The sequence below is a fragment of the Solanum lycopersicum genome, chromosome 9 (genome assembly GCF_036512215.1).
Source record: "Solanum lycopersicum chromosome 9, SLM_r2.1".
NCBI classification, from domain to species: domain Eukaryota; kingdom Viridiplantae; phylum Streptophyta; class Magnoliopsida; order Solanales; family Solanaceae; genus Solanum; species Solanum lycopersicum.
In genome coordinates this window covers 67,286,118-67,300,907 of record NC_090808.1, presented here as the reverse complement: position 1 = coordinate 67,300,907, position 14,790 = coordinate 67,286,118, and the positions used below count along the sequence as shown (strand labels likewise).

General features: G+C 32.7%; 2 protein-coding genes across 4 annotated transcripts; one reads left to right on the top strand and one right to left on the bottom strand.

Annotated features, from left to right (window-relative positions):
• Positions 1 to 1,555: 1,555 nt before the first annotated feature.
• LOC101262563 (probable GPI-anchored adhesin-like protein PGA55) lies at positions 1,556 to 8,441 on the bottom strand. 3 transcript variants are annotated; one of them, XM_004247882.5, is made up of 6 exons: positions 8,302 to 8,441; positions 6,318 to 6,432; positions 3,412 to 5,029; positions 2,383 to 2,679; positions 1,972 to 2,228; positions 1,556 to 1,881 (listed from the first exon to the last, which is right to left on the bottom strand). In XM_004247882.5, the coding sequence occupies exons 1-6, from the start codon at positions 8,354 to 8,356 to the stop codon at positions 1,668 to 1,670; spliced, it is 2,556 nt and encodes an 851-aa protein (XP_004247930.1). In that variant the 5' UTR covers positions 8,357 to 8,441; the 3' UTR covers positions 1,556 to 1,667. The 3 variants fall into 3 exon arrangements, with proteins under 3 accessions (XP_004247930.1, XP_010326770.1, XP_069144921.1); XM_010328468.4 differs by having other exon boundaries at positions 8,097 to 8,386; XM_069288820.1 differs by having other exon boundaries at positions 7,626 to 8,375.
• Positions 8,442 to 8,735: 294 nt separating this feature from the next.
• Positions 8,736 to 14,429, top strand: LOC101262256 (putative protein phosphatase 2C-like protein 44). Its single transcript, XM_010328467.4, has 5 exons — positions 8,736 to 11,215; positions 12,068 to 12,376; positions 13,251 to 13,509; positions 13,605 to 13,729; positions 14,019 to 14,429. The coding sequence occupies exons 1-5, from the start codon at positions 11,180 to 11,182 to the stop codon at positions 14,154 to 14,156; spliced, it is 867 nt and encodes a 288-aa protein (XP_010326769.1). The 5' UTR covers positions 8,736 to 11,179; the 3' UTR covers positions 14,157 to 14,429.
• The last annotated feature ends 361 nt before the right edge of the window (positions 14,430 to 14,790 follow it).

Sequence of the window (14,790 nt, the reverse complement as noted above, 5' to 3'; positions counted from 1 at the left end):
TTTTTATAAAAAGATGAAATAGCCTAAATGCCCCGTACTCCAAATCAATCATGTCACATAAGTTCAAACTTTTCCAATGAGGACTCATAACTTTGATTAGTGAATTTAATTTCTTTTAACAAATGATTAGATAAAAAATTTAGACACGAAAATGCTGAGCAATGTCTAAAATTCAAAGAATAAAATAATAAATATGGGTCATCACTGACAAAGTTTGACCTTAAATAACATAATTGATTTGAATAATGCTTTCATTATTAATAAATATCTTTAAATTCCAATCAAGACTAATGGAAGTTTATGGTTGATGTGTGTTCATGCAACCAATAGCTACGAATGAACCAAATAACATGTATAATATATATTCGAAAAGAAAGTTTTGTCATCAGAGCCTATCGAAAAATATAATTCTATTTTAAAGCTTCATTTCATTTCAGCAACAATAATCGGCAAATTGAATTGCGAAAACTTTATGTTTTCTCATCCTCCTTGTTTTTTTTTCTTTCTATATGATATGGCTTATATGAGCGAAGCATTAGTCTTTATATAGTAGTATAATATATAATTATCTTTCCTTAAAATTAATTACCATTTATGAAAAGATTAGGATATGATTCATGTATCCTTACATGCTCAATTACTATGGGAAAATGATAATGGATTAAATGTTATTTAAGATCCTCCTTCCTAGATTTTTTTATATTTATTTAACTTGTCAATCTCTTCATATATAGTTATTATTCTCAATTATTCAAGAAAAATATTTTAAATTATTTTCTCATTAAGGAAAATTAGCACTTTTAGTCTCTCAAATGTCCATAAATAGTGATCCTTGTAATATTGTCTAAATATGTTTAGTCTTTAATTAATGAATGTATGTATTTTTCTGTTCCTCTAATTATGAATTTTCACAAATTTAACGAATTATTAAGGGGTGTGATTTAATATATGAAACATGTAGTAAAAAATATATATAGTTTAATTATTTATTTTTATCGAAAGAGTTCGAATGAATCTCTTTCCTTCCAATAATTTTGTTTTGGGATGTAAAAATACATCACTTTATAAATGATAACAAATTTTATTTAACTTTTAAATTGGAGATAGACTAGGGATAAATGGAGAAGGGATTACAATGCGGAGAATTAAAAAAAAATGTTCACATTCAATATTTATACCTACTCAAATAAATATCAAGTATCAATAATATCTACTACTACTTTTATTGGAGATATTAAGCAATAAGTACCAGTGGTCTAGTGGTAGAATAGTATCCTGCCATGCAGTGGCGGAGCCACTGTTTAGGGGTTCATTCGAATCTCCTTTCGTGGAAAATTATATTATTTTATATGATTAAAATAATATTTTAGATAACTATATATATATAGTAGATGATGAACCGCCATCGGTTATTTCGTATGTCTATATCTCATATTTTGAACCTCCTTATCAAAAATTCTGGCTCCGACTCTACTGCCACGGTATAGACTCGGACTTTTTAATTCTAAATTTTTCACATGACATGTTTAATACGACAAGATTAAAAACATGTTGGTAGATTCTATATATATATATATATTTATTTATTTTTTATAGTATTAGAGAGTAAATGCACAGGGACTTTTACAGTATGTTTTGATGAACAAAACTTACTATCTTTATGTTAATTATGTTTCTTGTACATCAGCATAAAATTTATCTACAAGTTCTGTTAAACCAACTGTACTCCCTCCTCCTACTTTCAGCAGCATGCTGTTGAATGTGGTTTTCAAGTGCTTTCTACCCTCTGGTTGACTCCAGAGAACCTTAAGGACATCTGGGGGATAGATCGGAGCAGGCTTAGCTACCAACTGCTGACCATCTACTTCAGTTCCGTTCAGCCTTGGAACGTATAGAATCAAATCAGAAATGATGACGAGGGAAGCAAATGCATAGTTAAAGGAAACCAATATCGGATAAGAAAGTAACTACCTGTTTATAATCTCTAACATTCTTGGCCATTCAGCGAGTTTGAAATGCACGTCCATGATGCCAAGAGCTTTCTTGAAGAAGTGCCTAGTCTGTCCCAGATTTTTGCAAAAGGAGATCACTTTGGCTCTGGAAGGGATAGCGATATTTGATATCCTTACAATGGTTGTTCTTGGTGCATCGATTCGCAAGATTGATAGTGTCTCTCCAAGCATGGTCAATGAATGCTTTGCAATAGCAATCTCTTTGCCCTCTACTGTCTGGCAGAAGAAGGTTTTGAATGTTAATAAACTATATTTGCTAGTATTAGAAATTCATTTTGTCAATAAAAACTTCAACTAGTCAAAAAGCTACAAGATTGGATGAACTCAAAAGAGGGAAACGAGGAAAGTTATTCCATTAGAAGCAAATTACCTCAAATTCCACATATGCAACGGAGCTTGATGAACCAAAGTAAATTCCAGTTATGTTGCTTCTGCAGAAGGCTAGAGCTTCTTCGATGTCATGAAAGGACACATTGTGCTTCAATTCTTTTATCATAACTGTCCTTGAAGGATGCTTTACCAATGAGGTGGGAACTTCTGGATAACCAATTAAATCAGGTATACACATCCTCTCTCTCCCTTTCGGAGGAAAAGTGGCCTCCACAACTACTATATTCTTAATGACCACATCAGACCATTCAAGAGCCTTTTGCCTTCCTTTTTTGGACTGCAAAAGCCAAAAAAATGGTTAGTGTAAGCTAGAATGTGAATTAGCTGTGCCAAACAAGAGCCTACACTGCCACCATTTCGTTTCTCAAAATGGAGACATTTAATTCACAGCAGAACAAAGTTGATGCTGAATATATCATTTTGTGCAAGCTGTGTGAAGAAGCAATGCAAAAACAAAATGCATATAGGAGCATACTTCCATAAGAAAGTCAAACTGTGACATATTATGGGGTTTAGCCCCTCAAGTTGAACATGGAGAGGATGTATTGCTAGATAATGGTACCCTTTTCTTGTACCAGTAACACGTATTTTTAACAACATTTAGTTGTTAAAATTGGTACAACATTAAATCAATTTCAGTTTTGCATCTATTCATTAAACAACAGGGTTGTACAGCACTAGAGCTACACTACGTTCAATTGAAAGATATAACTTCAGTCCCTAACCTCGAACCATCTCCTTGAACAAGCATAGCCAAAGTACATCAGCAGTGTCTGTTTTCCTGCTGAAGTGCAGCTCATTTCATATTGGTCCCAAAAATACATGTCTTTATCTTGTTTTTAATTTATTTTATTTCTGTTTTCTTTTCCTTTTTCTTTTTTTGCTTGTTCTTTTCTTTCCTTTTTTGCTTTTAATTGCTCTATAATTTATTTATGTTTACAACTATAGGAAGTCCAGAAAAAACAGCCCTGAAAGAAAATGGTCAAGGACCAGAATACTGAAAACATACCTCAAAATAAATGTGTGCAACTTTATAATTAGTTGATTTGACACTTGGAAACACTACTTTTGTAATAGCCCCACAACTTTTGAAACAGTCACGGACATCATCTTCTGTAGCTTTTACATTCACAAACTTTATAGTCAATTTGTTTTCATCAGATAATTTTTCAGATAAAGAGGCATCCTCATCCTTGTTCAGGTTACCATTTTCCCTCAAAGATGTAATCTCCTCAGTTTCTATTGACTTGAAGAAATCACGAGGTGCAGTACTCCTGATCTCTGTTCTTTCATCACCAGGGTTGAGATCATCAAGGACTTCGCTAGATATCCCACCCTTCTTTCCAATCACACCCTGAGATGAAGTCTTTCTTTTTTTCCTGTCAGTTGACTGCTTGTTAGTTTGTGCTTGGGTGATGTTACTTGTCTTTCTTTCACTATATCTGTCAACATTTCTGTCAGCAACAATTTCCCTCAAAGATGTAAGCTCTTCAGTTTCTATTGACTTGAAGAAATCACGAGGTGCAGTATTCCTGATCTCTGATCTATCATCACCAGGGTTGAGATCTTCAGCGACTTCACTAGATATCCCAACCTTCTTTCCAATCACACCCTGAGATGAAGTCTTTCTTTTTTTCCTGTCAGTTGACTGCTCGTTAGTTTGTGCTTGGGTGCTGTTACTTGCCTTTCTTCCACTATATCTGTCAACACTTCTGTCAACAACAATTTCCTCAGGCCTAACAACAGAATGATTCTGAGGAGGGAGCACCCTAATACATTCTATTAAGCCCTTTATGTCGCCACTCTTGCCGAAAGTATTCTGAGAAGTTTCATGAAGGTGCTCAAACTCTCTAGGTACAGATTTTTCGCTCTTTGGGGCAACAATCTGATTCGACGAAAATTTGAACTTCTTCATAATGTCCTCCTGGCTTTCAGATGCAGTTGAACCAGATTTATTTGCAGAAATTCTATGTGATGTCCTAGGTATCTCAATTTGCATCCGATGTTCTACGATACGTGCGTCCTCAGATTTTGACAGGATCTCTTCGCCAGAACTGATTTGTAAACTTGATGATGCTTCCTCAGCTAGCAATTGTTCTCTCTCTTTCTTAACGAACTCTGAATGATGGAAATCATTAATCAGTTGAACACCGTCGTTGGAATCGGCTTTCCTGCAGATAGATGATGCACCGGAAGACATGTCATTTACCCCGTAGTCAGTGCTTCCTTCACATTCTTTTGACGAGATATTTCGCGATTCCTCAGTCTCAACTGTATTTGAAGTGTTTTTCATATTAACAATCTCAACGGCTATAAAAGAAGACAGAGATGTTTTACTGTCAACATTTTCTTCCATATTAGTTATAGACGTCTTTTCTGAACGAATTGTACTCTTAAGATTATTCATACTTCCACTATCATGACTATGAGCAGATACAACATTATCAGAATCCTTAAGATCAGAAGTGGAAGTTAATGAATGAGTGCTACTGCTCTTCTGCTCCAAAATATTTCTAAATATCTTCTTTTTAGTTATTTGAAAGGTCGCTACCAAACTATTCCACGAATCTACTTCCTTCTGGACACGTGTTTCTCTAGGAAAGACCTCTTCATTTTCAGTCATATGCCTATAACAACAATGATCCGAGAAATGTTTCAGAACAAATGAGATATTAGAGGATAAACTTGTGTAAGAAATAAAAGAGTGCTTATTGTTACGAAATGGAAAAAACAGATACACTGGCACTCAAATACACAAAATACTGTAGACTTTTGCAAGCTGGAGAATCTATATTATCAAAAACAGAGAGGAAAAAAGTAGAAATAAGAAACAAAGCACCATGTAAATATGACTCTACTGCATAGACTAGTGTAATCCAAAGAAATAAAAAAGCAATTGATCTGCATGAAATTAGTCCATCACTAGTATGATATCCATTTCACATCTCGAAGCATGCTACAAAATCCCAATTCACCTTCTAACTTAGTTTTAGAAAATTGCACTCTCTACTTTTAGATACCTAACATTCATGTTGACAGTTAAACTGGAACATATTTCATCGTGATGATCTCCACTGTGCAGTTATGACAGTTAAACAACCTCAGCTACTACGTAGGCATGTATTCCCAAAGGAAGATCGCCCTGACCTTTTGACGATGAGACATCATTTACAACCTATGTTGCTCGGATATGGGTGCCGACATCCGATATGGGTGTAGATCTACAGGTCGAATTCATCATCAAATAAATTTTAGGATTCGGGGCTACGAACTGAAGTACGGGTGCTAGGATATGGTTAATAAATGTATATCACAACATATATGTCGTAATGCAAGTATACACTTTGCACAAATAAAAGTCTAAATCAAACCAAATACTCAATTAACCGATAGTTCTACACTTCATGTACAAATATCTAACTGACACCACACCTTATGTAAGTGCGCTAACACTATTGAACCTCATTGCCTATATGAATTCTCTTCTTAGTTAAATTCGCATAGATTCAAAGAGATGGCATATCATTGAGACAACTACCCTCCATGTGACTTTAGGTATAACTTGTTCTTTTTTATAACGCCATAATGTTGCACTGAAGTACTGGTGCATTCAGCGGTCAATGTAGGACATAGTCAAGCCATCTCATTCTCATTTATTATCTCTATGTTCTACTTGTACCGTCTGCCTCGAGTGTGATTATTTCTAATTTTTTACAAGTACATGTCCATCGGAAAATCTTATTTGTATGCTATCAGAAAACATCTTATTCGTTGATAATCATCTTGTGGAATGCATACTTAGTAAGCAACTAATAATTTTAAGGACCTTAATTATATTAACATCAAATTTCAACCAAATAGTTAAGCTCAAAATGTAGCTAAAGGCGCATACTCTTTCTAATCAAGAGATCTTACTTCTTTTCAGCTATCTCCACATCTCTGTCTTTCAGTTGCACCATCACTTCTGATTTCTTCAACGGCTGTGAAATTTCACCCTTACCATTCACTGAAGAACACCATCTTCTACATTCTGTAAATAGCAACTAGCTCCATTAGCACGCACAATTGGAAAAAACAGTACTCCTCAACCCTCCCTCCCTAAAACCAAAAGAAAAGACCAAGAGCATTTTACAACCAAAATGATAAAAGAAAAAAGACATAATTCTTTTTCCAAATGGGTATCTGATGAACTACTTATTCACTCTTCTACATCCTGCAAATAGGTTGATTAACACACACAAGTGATAAAATCAATACCCCTCAAGCCCCATCCACCCCACACCAACATTTCGAGACTAAAAGGAAGGAAAAAGATTCACTTTTTTCAAATTGGTATCTTGTAAAGTACTTATTCACTCTTCTACATTCAGCAAATAGGTTCATTAACACATACAAGTGATAAAATCAATACCCATCAACGCCCATCCACCCCACATAAACATTTCGAGACCAAAAGGAAGGGAAAGATTCAGTTTTTCCAAATTGGTATCTAATAAACTACTTATTCCCTCTTCTACCTTCAGCAAATAGGTTCATTAACACATAAAAGTGATAAAATCAATACCCCTCAACGCCCATCCACCCCACACAAACATTTTGAGACCAAAAGGAAGGAAAAGATTCAGTTTTTCAAAATTGGTATCTAATAAACTACTTATTCCCTTTTCTACCTTCAGTAAATAGGTTCATTAACACATATAAGTGACAAAATCAATACCCCTCAACGCCCATTAACCCCACACAAAAATTTCGAAACCAAAAGGAAGGAAAAAGATTCAGTTTTTCCAAATTGGTATCTAATAAACTATTTATTGCCTCTTCTACCTTCAGCAAATAGGTTCATTAACAGAAAAAAGTGATAAAATCAATACCCCTCAAGCCCCAACCACCCCACACCAACATTTCGAGACCAAAAGGAAGGAAAAAGATTCACTTTTTTCAAATTGGTATCTTATAAACTACTTATTCACTCTTCTACATTCAGCAAATAGGTTCATTAACACATACAAGTGATAAAATCAATACCCATCCACCCCACACCAACATTTCAAGACCAAAAAAAGGAAAAAGATTCAGTGTTTTCCAAATTGGTATCTAAGTTATTCACACTTCTACATACTGCAGATAGGTTCATTAAACATACAAGTGATAAAATCAATACCCCTCAACCCCCATTCAACCCACCCCAACATTTCAAGACTAAAAGAAAGGAAAAAGAATCACCTTTTTTCCAAATTGGTATCTTATTAACTACTTATTCACTCTTCTGCATTCTGCAAATAGGTTCATTAAAACACACAAGTGATAAAATCTATACCCCTCAACCCCCATCCACCCCACACCTATATTTCAAGATCAAAGAAAAAAAAAAGATTCACTTTTTTCCAAATTGGTATCTGATACACTACTTATTCACTCTTCTACATTCTGTAAATAGGTTTATTTAACATATACGAGTGATAAAATCAGTACCCCTTAACCTCAATCCACCCCACACCCAACATTTTGAGACCAAAAGAAAGGAAAAAGATTCAGTTTTTCCAAATTGGTATCTTATAAACTACTTATTCATTCTTCTACGTTCTGCAAAGAGGTTTATTAACACATACAAGTGATAAAATCAATACCCTTCAACCCCCATCCACCCCACACCCAACATTTCAAAACCAAAAGAAAGAAAAAAAAAATACTCACTTTTTCCCAAATTGGTATCTGATAAACTACCTACTCATCTGCCTAATTCTACAAAAAGAAGAAAAAAACAAAGTTCACTTTTTCAATAAAAAAACAAGTGAAACAATCACACCCCAAACTCAATACCAGAATCAAGAATCAACATTATGAGGTTAAAATGAGGGGAAAAAGATAATTTTTTTCAAGTGGGTATTTGATAAACTACCTACTGTGTTGATTAACGGTCGCAATTTGATTGAAAGAAGACGAGAGAGGGACATTATTGCTCTCCCCTCTCTTACAGGGAGAGTAAAGCAACAGCAGAGGGTTTTGGCGAGGTTTTATGATACTCAGAACAATGTTTACACAAGTAAATGTAATGAACTACCTAAAATACCCTTCTTGCTTAATCCATCTCGATCATGAAAATGACATTTAAAATTATTCGAGTCGGAATTGATACGCCAATTAAATTTAGATTGAGCCGCTTATTTAGGAGTACACTTCAATAGGATTCTCTTTCAAGTTTGAATTTCAGATTTATGATTAAAGGTAAAGAAGTTGTACATCTCAAAATAATTCATGCAATTTTTTTAAAATATAATTTCTAAATATTTATAATTTTTTTTAAATATTAACACTTTAATAGACTAATTTTTTTTTTTTTGAAAAAAGTTATTTATTTAATACTATCACATTATTAAGACGAAAAAATAATAAAGATGAACATAGTTAAATTTTAAGTTTATCGATTATTTGTATTTAGACAATTAAACTATAATATGTTCTGATTGAGGACTTGCATTTATGATAATACAAAGTAATTTTTGTTAATCTTTTTTTATCATTACACTAAAAGTTGAAATCTATTTTCTCATTGTAAGCCTAACCATGTTGTCTGTTTCTCCATGAATTTGACTAATGTTGGATTAGTCCTAAATTATAATTAAAGGTCGTTAATGCATACTTGATTATTATGATTCGCCATTTAATTCATTTTATAAATCCTTTTTTTAGTGTTAAATTGATTTCTTCTCTTATAAGTAAAATCGTCAACTTCTAATGTAAAGATGACATCGTTTTATGTCAATTTTCTTTACGTATAATTTATGTTTACTTTCTTTATATTTACATATAATAGATATTATATTACTAGTTTTGATATATATTTGATTTATGATGTTTACTCAAACTTTATTCTTTTTGTTACAATATTCATCTTTTGAAGCCAAGAGTATTCATGCCTCAAGGTGGTTGTTTTTCTTTCACATTATTTTTCTATGTTAGACTAATTGACAATTTTTTTAACGATATTTTAGACGGTCCTAAATTTTATTTTAGTTTTGCTTCTCTTTTCAAGGTGTTATTCACCTTGTAATAGAAAGCCTAGATTTTTAATTTCACCTTTTGTATATTTCTAGAAGTTATTCTTTTCGTTCTAATTTATTTTTCTTGCTTTTCTTTTAAAATGTAAGTTATTTTGTAACGGCATGGGTATATGTGAGTCGTTTGTATAGTGATAAGAGCATATATGAGCTACTTTCATAACGAAAGATATATCGGTTCCAAATGACAAAGTTAAGGGGTACATCAAACCCTTTTCCATATCGACTGATGCATCTGACAATAATTTCTTAGAAAAACTCTCAAATTTGGTTTGATTTTGAATATTTTGAGTATTTTTCTTTCTTGTGTTTTTCTATATTAGACCAAGTGGCAATAATTTGAATAATTCTTAGATAGTCCAGTTTTTCGTTTTAGTTTTACTTTCTTTTCACATAGCGTTAATGGTCGTGCAATAGAAAATTTCATCTTTCTTACAATTCTGGTAATTGTTATTTCTATTTCAATATGTTTATCTTACTTTTCTGATTAGTCTATTAAAAAAAGAATGTTTAATTCATTTTTCGACAACCCTTTAATTCTTTCTTTTTCACATATCACCTTTAATACTACAAGATGAAAGGACGTTTTAGTAAAAAAAAATTACATATATCACAAGATATAAACGTATTCTTCCACTTGTTTAAACTTCATAAAAAATCAAAACTCGACAAATAAAAGTTGAACTGGATGAAAAATATTCTTATTATCCCAAACTCATACAACAAATGTATGAATAAGTTAAAATTCAATTATTATTCCTTCCTTTCCAACAAAATTTCACTTGAAGTAGTCGATAAAATTTAAGACGGAGAAAACGATAATGTTCTTTAACTGCATACGCTAGTTTGATCTTTGATCATCTAGCTATCTCCTAAGTCGCTCTTGGAATTGAAATCAAATAGCTACATTTTTTTGTGAAATTCCATCTCAGATATAATAATTGAATCTATAAATATAAAATAATCAAAAAAAATTTAAAACTATTTATTTTTCAGGTTCATAATTTAATTTTCTGGATGTAGACTACCTTGACAAACCTTCCCCTTAAGAAAATTCAGCTAATATGATGTAAATCGATGATTCACGTATTAATTAAATTGATTAAAATAAATACTACTCTCTTTATTATTATTATTTTTAAAAAAAATATTTATCTCAGGCATTATTTTTTAAAAAGAAAATTATTGATTCCGTCTCTGGTGACTTAAGATTATGTAATATTAAAGATAATTTGCAAGAATTAATTTTTATTAATTGCTGATTAAAAAATAAAATAAAAAATGACTGGCTCTAGTAATTTATCAACCCTCTTTTTAAGGTTAACATCTCATGCTTAGTATAGATATAGTCATTAGATAAATCTTAAACTTATTTTAAGATACAATAACACCTTTTTACCCAAATTTTTTTTTACTATTAAATGTGGTAAAGATTTATTTTCTACCTTTAAAAAATCATCTTTCATTATTCTATTATTATATATCATTTGATATTTAGTAAATTGAATCAATAACTCTTTAAACTCTCTAGATATCTACACCACTATATTTGAACAAAAAAAAAAACAGAATAAATTTCTATTCCCAAAAAAAAAAACAAATTCTGTCTTTTTCTAAACATTTAATATTCTCAAAATCTTGTTGTTTATATAAAATCTCATTAACATCATCAAAAACTAAAGTTATAGTGCCTCATATCAAAAAAATAAAAGTGAAAACATGGGATTTAAGGATTTTCAACTCAAGATAGCCAAGGTATATGCTTCTTTTTTGTTAATCTATATACATTTTGTTTAATCTTTTTTATACTTTAATTATCAATAAATTTTTGAAGCAAAAACAAAATGTTAATCACTTCTTAATCGAGAATTTTGATTTATCTTTAATTGTTTTACCTAAATTGTACTCAATTGCCCTAATTTAATTTTTTTTTTTAAAAAATCCCTTGTTAGAGTCCTAAACTAGCATAAATCTATCAAGGTTGTAACAATGTTTGAAATTATTGTTATATGTTACAATTCAGAGTACTAGGGAAAATTGACATGTCTATAGCTGCATTCATATGTTATTTTTGTGTATATATAGTAGATATAGATGTTGAATTTTGTTAGCTTTTTCGTAACAGTAGATGTTAAATTCTCTTAGCTTTTTCATATGTTTGTAACAGATGTTGAATTCTCTTAGCTTTTTCGTATGTTTGAAACAGTAGATATTGGATTCTCTTAGCTTTTTTCATATGTTTGTAACAGTAGATGTTGAATTCTCTTAGCTTTTTCATATGTTTGTAACAGTAGATGTTGAATTCTCTTAGCTTTTTCATATGTTTGTAATAGTAGATGTTGAATTCTATTAGCTTTTTCGTACGTTTGTAACAGTAGATTTTGAATTCTCTTAGCTTTTTCATACGTTTGTAACAGTAGATTTTGAATTCTCTTAGCTTTTTCGTATGTCTGAAACAATAGATGTTGAATTCTCTTAGCTTTTTTGTATGTTTGAATCTCCTTATTGAAAACTCTGGCTTTTTCATATGTTTGAATCTCCTTAATGAAAATTCTGGCTTAGTTTGACGTTTTTTCAATTTCTGAGTTTTTTGTTCATTTTTGATAGAAACTTAAGCTGAAAAACTTTATTGGCAAAGGAGGAGGAGGAGGAAACAAGAAGAAAGGATCAGGAAATGGGAAGAGGCTTCCATGGATGATGCCAATAACTCATGGATATTACGTGGCGGAGGAAAGTCGAGACGGAGCAAGGCCGCAAACACCTCAAAGTAACAAGGTGGAGTGTGATAAAGTGGTGGTGCAAAGGGAACAAGTTGAGGAACAAGAGTGGTGGTTTTGTGGTGTTTTTGATACTCGAATTGGGGGCGGAGTTACCAAGTACCTGCAGGCTCATTTGTTTGACAACAATCTTAACGAGGTAATCAACATGATCGTAGGATACTATGTTTCACAATGTTCTTGTTGTTTATTTTGTCATTTAGGTAAACAAAGCATGAAAAATAAAGTATGTTTTTAGGATTCCTAGTTTCACCTTTTTCTTGTGTTGTTTTTGTTTCGTCATCTTGCAAATTTGTCTTTTTTTTTTATCTGTTTAAAGGTTGAATTAAAGCATCCAAGGGTGTAACGTAGTGATCATAGGTTTCGGGTGTTTAAACGTTAAGAATCATGATGTCTCGGGTTTAAATCCTAGCAGAGACAAAAACCGACTTTTTCTCATCTGTCCTGACCTGCCTGGTGGACAGAGTTACCTAGCAAAGACAGAAAAAGAAGCATTTTTCGCGCAGCTTGCTCATAGTGCAGGTCTCACTTGTATAATATCGTATTTGGCCAGACTGACTAACTCGCGTACTCCTTATCGATCTATATTTAATACTTTCTTCCATCTACGTAATTTAAAGGACAAAAACGAGAATGGAACCGTAAGCTTCTATGTTATGTATGTTGTTTTGTGTGTGTGTTAGTAGCATTGGGAAATTTTTAAAAGCCACCTATGAGAGGTCATTTTGATTTTTGGGCTAATATCTTCTGTTCCTTTTAGTGTATAACCGAAAGGCAAATAATATTTTATCGTCCTACGATTTCTGTTACTTACTATTGTCTCTTGTACTTCGATTTCTGCTTTGATATGCTTTTCCTTGAGCAAAGGGTCTATCGTAAACAACCTATCTAAAGGTCTGCGTACACTCTACCCTCCGTAGACTGGATATGTTATTGTTGTTGTAGGCATATAATATCAAAAATGTAGCTTAGTTAGAGGTGCTCAGCTCATTTTTGCGCCTATTTTCGTACAGTCACAGATGAAGAAGAAAAGCAAAGAAACATTGAAGAAGGCACATGTTCATGCAAAAGCTAAGGTCAGGGAAACAGAAAAACTAGAAAGCACCTGGAAAATGGGTTCAGCTTCTGCATTAGTCATCAACGGCGAGAGACTAGTACTCGCGAACATGGGTGAATACAAAGCTGTAGTATGCAGAGACGGCGAAGCTTTTGAAATTAACAGAAGGCAACAGCAAACATCAAAGCCACATTGGTCACATAAGCTCTTCTCAGGTATGAGACATACTAATATATCATCCTTTGTGAAATTTCCTTTTGATGTCGAAAGAACTATAGCCTGAGTTTATTGTTTTTTTGGTTCGTATCAGCTGCCAAACGCTCACCTAAAGCTGGAGATGATAAGCCTTCTAAAAGGTCGGAACTTCTTGTTGGTTCTGAAAGAATTGATCGCGATACTGAATTTGTTATCCTAGCTAGCCCTGGCGTATGGGAGGTAAGCTCAAAATCCAACACTATAACAACCAAAAAAAACAGTTAAAAAAGTCAAAAACACACTAATGTATCCTGTTTTTTTCGAGTTTTACACCTGAACAACTATCAGTTATTCCCTTTTCCTACCTGAACGGTAGTAACTCATACACTGACACACCTGATAGTTCATGTATGAAACTCAAAAAACTGATATACTTTCGGTGTGTTTCTGACCTTCCACTCGAAAAAAGAAAGGAAACGAACCTTTGTGGCGAGTACTGTTGATATCTGATTGAGAAATTTTTCGACAGGCAATGAAGCAGCAAGAGGCAGTGAACCTGATTAGGCATTTGGAAGATCCACAAGAAGCTGCTGAATGCTTAGCGAAAGAAGCGATAAATAGAATGAGCAAGAGCAATATTTCTTGCCTTATCATTAGGTTTGAGTGATGCAGAAATGAGAAAGTTTGTTGTATAACTTGATAGCATTTCTGAATGAAACTGCACATTTTCATCAACTTTACATACTCTGTATGAGTAATCCTTCCCATTTACAGAACTGGGAAGTTATATTTATATATTAGGAGTGATATATTTTTAGCATATTAAAGTTTGCTTTGTTCAAGCAAATACTTCTGTAAGCTCAAGCTAGGATCTCAGAACTAGTTTTGGCAATGTCAAGAAAAAAAAATTCTAGATTATTACTTTTCTCTTCTTGTTTCATTATATCTTTCTCCAATTATTCTGTTTGCCAGATTTTACTGATGCATCTCTAGATAACTGTTTTAACTTGAAATATTCGCTTCTCTTGCAAAACGGACTTAGGATATAAACAGTGAAGATTCATATAGTCGACCTGAATGTGTTGAGTTTGTTGTAATAGATATTTTTTCTACTTATATTCATTCCAGTTTGCTTTTGGCCTTAACCACCTTGAAGAATAAGGTTAAACAGCAGTACCATGATTAGTATAGTCCTACAAGTGGGGTGTCGAGATGGTAAGGTGAAAACATGGGGTAGAGAGAAATGTTTCGGATAGACTCCCAAGGAGATGATCTTTTTGAGAAGATTTGGAATAATTGCA

What these genes read in the sequence shown, in the direction of transcription:
- LOC101262563 (XM_004247882.5), bottom strand. Translation starts at nt 8,356, where the DNA reads ATGTCCCTCTCTCGTCTTCTTTCAATCAAATTGCGACCGTTAATCAAC. An exon ending in GTGGAGATAGCTGAAAAGAA is followed by an intron (nt 5,030 to 6,317) that starts GTAAGATCTCTT and finishes TTGTTGTTATAG; the next exon opens with GCATATGACTGAAAATGAAG. An exon ending in ATGTTAGAGATTATAAACAG is followed by an intron (nt 1,882 to 1,971) that starts GTAGTTACTTTC and finishes ATACGTTCCAAG; the next exon opens with GCTGAACGGAACTGAAGTAG.
- LOC101262256 (XM_010328467.4), top strand. Translation starts at nt 11,180, where the DNA reads ATGGGATTTAAGGATTTTCAACTCAAGATAGCCAAG. An exon ending in TTGACAACAATCTTAACGAG is followed by an intron (nt 12,377 to 13,250) that starts GTAATCAACATG and finishes ATTTTCGTACAG; the next exon opens with TCACAGATGAAGAAGAAAAG. An exon ending in GTCACATAAGCTCTTCTCAG is followed by an intron (nt 13,510 to 13,604) that starts GTATGAGACATA and finishes GGTTCGTATCAG; the next exon opens with CTGCCAAACGCTCACCTAAA.